This window comes from Pteropus alecto, unplaced genomic scaffold, assembly GCF_000325575.1.
Source record: "Pteropus alecto unplaced genomic scaffold, ASM32557v1 scaffold13, whole genome shotgun sequence".
In the NCBI taxonomy this organism is placed as follows: domain Eukaryota; kingdom Metazoa; phylum Chordata; class Mammalia; order Chiroptera; family Pteropodidae; genus Pteropus; species Pteropus alecto.
In genome coordinates, this window is record NW_006434373.1 from 2,508,425 (window position 1) to 2,514,085 (window position 5,661).

At 50.6% G+C, this 5,661-nt stretch overlaps 1 protein-coding gene across 3 annotated transcripts in view; it reads left to right on the top strand.

The window, feature by feature from the left end:
- Nucleotides 1–3,609, top strand: part of CARS2 (cysteinyl-tRNA synthetase 2, mitochondrial) — a 39,117-nt gene extending 35,508 nt beyond the window's left edge. For all 3 annotated transcript variants that reach the window (XM_006909362.3, XM_025044968.1, XM_025044969.1), the window contains 5 exons: nucleotides 363–501; nucleotides 1,307–1,430; nucleotides 2,172–2,270; nucleotides 2,719–2,925; nucleotides 3,409–3,609. In XM_006909362.3, the coding sequence (XP_006909424.1) occupies nucleotides 363–501; nucleotides 1,307–1,430; nucleotides 2,172–2,270; nucleotides 2,719–2,925; nucleotides 3,409–3,477 (638 nt within the window). In that variant the 3' untranslated portion in view covers nucleotides 3,478–3,609. The remainder of the gene's footprint in view (nucleotides 1–362; nucleotides 502–1,306; nucleotides 1,431–2,171; nucleotides 2,271–2,718; nucleotides 2,926–3,408) is intronic.
- The last annotated feature ends 2,052 nt before the right edge of the window (nucleotides 3,610–5,661 follow it).

Consider the following 5,661-nt stretch of genomic DNA (forward strand, 5'->3'; position numbering starts at 1 on the left):
CGAAGTCCTCATGGCACCAGTTGGGTGATCTTGGAGCTGTTTCAGGTACCCAGGCAGATCTCTCCCAGTTTCCAGAGTCCTGTCTGTCTGCCATCTGTGCAGGAAAAAGGAATGCACTTCCTGGGCCAAGACTTGTTGGGAGAGGTTTTCCATGTTTCTTCTGAGGTGGTGAGACACCCAAGTCAGGACAGATTGGTGGTTTGTGTGGGGTGGGGCTTGAAAGAGGCACAGGATAAAGACCAGCTGTGTCCTTTCTCCATTGCTGGGTTTCTGTGAGGACAGCCTGGCTAAGGAGCGCTGGGTCTCCTGGGTATGGGCACACTCACCAGGCACCCCTATGTACACCACTTCCCCATCCTCAGCCATTGACTACAGCAACAGCTCCATGCTGGAAGCAAAGCATCTCCTTCTGGCCACAGTCGCGTTCGTCGAGGATGCTCGGGCCTACATGAAGGGGCAGCTGGCGTGTGGCCCCATCCAGGAAGGCGTGCTGTGGGAGAGGTAGGTGTCATCCCACAGTCGTCCCAGAGAGCCCTGGGCGCCGGACACAGGCAGCCTAGAGGAAGTGCGGCCTTTGCTGAGGTCACTTGGGAGTGCTGGTGTGGAAAGTCTCAGGCTCTTTGGCCTCGGGCGAGTCTGTGGTCCCATTGGGTGAGAAATGAGGAGGCCCTGCCTCTGGGGTGGCTGCCTGGATGGGATTGTCTGCTGGCATTTATTAGTGTGTAATGAACAGAGGCCTTGTCACCACGAGGGTGCTAGGCTGGAGGGAAGAGAGGGCTCCAGGGGCTTCGCCTCTGCAGTTCAACACTGGCCAATGTGGATACTGCTCAGAATGGCCAGAACTGGTCCCACTGCAAGGTGGCCTGGAGCCCAGTTCTTTCCCATGCCTAGAAAGATGGGAATCCAAAGGAAGTGGGGTGAAGACCACTAATGAGGGGCAGCAGGGAGTTAGATGTGGAGGTGAAGCCTTGGAGGGATCAGTGACAGGCGGCGGGTGCATAGGAGAGACCATGCAGAGAAAGGAGGGCTGAGGGGACCTGATGGTGCCATGGGGAATGGGCCTGAAGTCTGAAAGGGGAGGAGGGCGGCCAAGGGGACCTGAGTTTCCTTGTCATGGGCTGGGACTGAGAGCAGGTTGACCATTACGGAGACTGCTCTAAAGGGGTCTGACAGTAGAGGAAAGGAGACAGAGCTGCAGGGGGCCGGAATAGGGCCATGTGCCTGCTAGTGGCTTAGACGGGAGGCCACCGCTGCCGGGCTGGTCCAGGGAGTGAGTGACGAGTTTGTTTCTCATCTCTCCTCCAAGGCTCAGCCACACCAAGGTGGCTGTGAAGGCTGCCTTGGCAGATGACTTTGACACACCCAGGGCTGTGGATGCCATCATGGACCTCATTCGCCATGGGAACAGACAGCTGAAGGCCATCACTAAGGTAACTCCAAGGACAGGGCCACAGAGTAGGGTTTTTGTTTGGTTTTTCCTCATGAGGAACAGTTAGAACGCTCCCAGTTTCCCACCGCTGGTGGCTTCCAGACCTCTCCTTACTAACCTCTAAGTTCCTGGAGCTGCTTCACCCTCAGTGAGCCCTGCCCTGTTTGAACTACAAAGGAGACAGCCACCTCGCAGAGCCCAGACAAGTAGATACGGGTATAAGTGGGATACAGGGAGGTCCCAGCACACTGACAGTTGGCTTCACATGTTTGCTAACAAAAGGAACACATCACCCTCCTTTTCGCTTAGAGGAACTCTGTAGAACTCGAGTTTGTTGCAAAAACATGAAATGGGAGAACTTCTGTGTTGGGACCCCGACTCTGTCCACCCAGCCTGAGCACTAACCCCGTCCATGCGGCTCTACCCTCATGACCTCCCAAAGGCCCCATCTCCTAAAACCATCATGCTAGGAGTTAGGTTCCAACATAGGAATTTGGGGGGACATAAGCATTCAGACCATAACACATCCTCGTATTACAGATGGGTGAACTCAGATACAGGGGTTAAATGACTTCCATTAACCCACGGTCATTAGTTTGTTAATGAGAGACAACCAGGACTTAGTCCAGTGTCTCCACAAGACACTGAAAAAGGGAAAGGCAGAGGTGACCTGTGAGGTCTTTGTTCTGTTATATTGAGTGTCCTTTGCTTTTAACAGCCACCTTTGGGTGATTTTTCACAGGAACCTGGTGGTCCTAGGAGTCCTGCTGTGTTTGGCTCCATCATCTCCTATGTTGAGCAGTTTTTTGACACTGTTGGAATTTCCCTGGCAGCCCGACAGGTACACCCTTCTCTTTCCAGCCCTCAGTTGTGGGATATCTATGTGCTAGTACAATAATAACCACTTTTTTCTCTTTAAAAATGTTCATAGTACCAAATTTATTTACATGCTTAAAATATGTTCCTGAAAAAGTTAACACTAAAATTGCAGTAGTTCTGAGCAGAACCAGCAGCCCATGTTAGCTACATAGAGTGGTGTGTCATCAGCTCTGCGCACAGTTTATTTTCATCGACATTGACTGGAGTTACCACCAACATCTCAATTTCAGCCCCCCGACAAAGAGTACATTCTGCTTTCCTTCCTTTCCATATGTAACTTCTCTGATAGTGAGAACCTTGCCTTCCAGCATGGTACACAAATTTCCTTAGGTTGTTATTCTCCCCATATAGTCTGCTGTGTGGGCTGCCGCCAGGGCCTCACTGGTCACACAGCTCTGCGTGGGGTGTAGTTTGTTTCAGGGGACAGCAGCTCGGCTAATCTGTACAGCGTGGTGGAGGAGTTGGTCCGATTCCGGCTCAAGGTCCGGCAATTTGCTTTGGCCACGGGAGAGGCCACCAGGGAGGCCCGGCGGCAGCAGCTCCTGGAGAGGCAGCCCTTGCTGGAGGCATGCGACACCCTACGCCAGGACCTTGCTGCCCATGGCATCAGTATTAAGGTAGGCCAGTGCCACTGAGGCCCAGTGACAATGGGGGTGACCACCCCGAGGTGCCGTGTAAACCAGCGTCACGCAAACACAGAACAGTGAAAGCTCAGGCATCCCCTGCCGATGCTGCTGTCAGCAGAAACCCACTCGTGAGGAATTAGGAGTTCGGGAGGGGTCAAAGCCGGAAGGCACTGAGGGAGAAGGGTTTGGGGGTGAGGGGCAGAGTCAGACCCTAGAGGGACACTGAGGCCCAGGGGCATGTAAGCTTGGGGACTTGGGGTGGAACAGGAGCAAACCTGTTCTCCGTGCCCTGCCAATGGAAGGCAGCAGTGTGACTGTTAATAAGCGTTCAGCTGCTTCCTTTAGTGCAGCCCAGACCAGTGGAAGCATCAGGACACTGGCAGTGCCTCCTGTCACTCTGAGCCCTGACTGTCTCGCCTATTTACCACTTGAGCCTAGTGAGCCTACTCAGCCAGGACCTTCTTCCTCCCCCAGGACAGGAGCAGCACGTCCACATGGGAACTGCTGGATCTGAGGTCAGACGACCACAAACCGAGGACCTGAGGACGCGTGAAGTGGGAACTACAGGCTAACAGTGCGGTTCTGTGCTTACATCATGATAGCTTTATATTAAAGTTTTCCATTGTGGCTGTTTAGCCAACATTAAAACTGATACTGTCCCATTGGTGTTAGCAACTATGCCTAAAAAAATGAATTTCTTTATAGTATCAATGGCCATAGACACAGTGCAGTTTAGTAAAATCATCCATGATGCCAGCCAGCCAGCTGCAGTGCCCCAGGGTCTGACAGCGTGGGAGGACTGAGCCCAGAGCCCAGGATATAAGTCCTAATTGGGGGGTCTAAGGAGACGTCATGGAAGGGCAGGTAGGACATGTGAATGGGGCCAACAGGGCAGCAGCTTCCAGGACACCCCTTTCCTGGGGGACCTTGGAGGGATGTGGCCATGCTGCCTGCTCTAAAGCAAAAGGAAGTGGCCAGTACTTTAGGTGCTGGGCAGTGCTGAAATGGGGATGGTCATTAATTCTGGAATCTGTATGGCAGGGGTGAGAACAAGACACAGAAGTATGATAGAGGTGGCCAAGTGTATGAGAGGGCACATGGCAGACCAGGCTTGCTGGTGGCCTTGCTCTTGGTTCCCTCACCTTTCTGTTGCAGGTGGGGAGCTACAGCTGTTCAGTGAACCAGCAGGAAACAGGGTGACCCTCTAGCTGCTTACCCCAGCTTTCAGGTCCTGGCCAGGTATAGCTTTAGGCAGCAGGTAAGCATACCCTAGGCATAGTCAGAGATGGTTTGGTATGGCTCAGCAGACAAATACATGTTTGTCATTGACCGGCATGACCCTGAAAAGCATTGGTGTTCCTAACTACACATAAGGAAACCCATTCAGAAGCTGACTTGCTAAAAGTAGTCCACTTAGTGCATGGTCGAGCAAAGACCCCAGGTGGCAGGAGACATCCAAATAGGGTCATTTCAGTATACTGGGAGCAGACTGTCCCCCGATGGCTGGACACCTGAGTTGCCCATCCAGTACTTCTGTGCTGCTACCCTGTTCTCATGGGAGGCTCCCAGTAGGAAAGTCCTTCACTGGAGCTAGTCAGTACACACAGCTTTGTAAAAGAACAAGGAAGCAAATACTAAGTTCATTTAGAAGTATACCCTGGCTACCTGGGTATACTTCCTGTCTTATCTCCCTTTTAAACAAAAAATTCTGTACTTATTCAGAGCAAAAACTTAACTACCTTGAAATACATTAGCTGCCTTTTAATATTTACCAAGATTTAGATGTAATTCCCCAAAGGAAAAAATGTCCGTGACAGTTTTTCTGGAGACATTCACATATAGTGAAGCTTCTATAGTTAGATGTGAAATAACAGTGGCAAATATTTAAGAAATCTTAAAATTTCATGGCTGGTTTAAGGAAAGTACAATCCATTTGGGGTGAGGTGTCTGAACCACAAAGCTTCATCCAAGAGTAATCATAAAGGGCAAACAGACTTTTAAAGGAACTGGACAGGTCTTGCCCTTATAGTAGGCATTATTAAACAGTAAGAGTACACTCAGATACATGTGTGAGGAACCAAACCCCACAGGGAAATGACAGAAAACAAGCAACTCTCGGGTCACTAAGAAAACCCCTCGTGAACAGTCATCTATACAGACAACCACACAGAAGTGAACTAGACGCTAACAAGATAATAAAATGTCTGAGTTTCACAGATACCAACTTCTTTAATGGAATCTAAATCTTCCTGAGGACACACCCACTTTCAAACCAGAAGGACAGCTGTCCTCCATAAGCAGGCATGACCATGACGTTCTAGTCACCCCAGGGCCTCCTTGGTGCATCTCGCACCAGACCCAGCATCCCAAAGCCTTCCTCCCAAGAGGCCACATCAGGAACAGCACTGTGACTCTCCCAGGTATCCCTCCCACTCATGCACGCCCTGCTGGGCCTCATCAGCCACCCCATGGACTTGTGTGCAGAGACATGGAAAAGTGTAAAACACGAGGTATTTCAGATCCCCCACGTGTGCATTCAGATATCAGTGTCCCATTAAGTTTCTTTCTGATTTTCCCAGGGTGCCTCTAAAAGGATTTCCAAGGTCAAACTAATCACTAATTATTCTGAATACTTTAATCAATCAGTGCTTCATATTTCTGCCCAGACCTTTCAACATAATCACTATTTAAAAAACAAAAATGAGCTAAAGAATGAATACCACATCC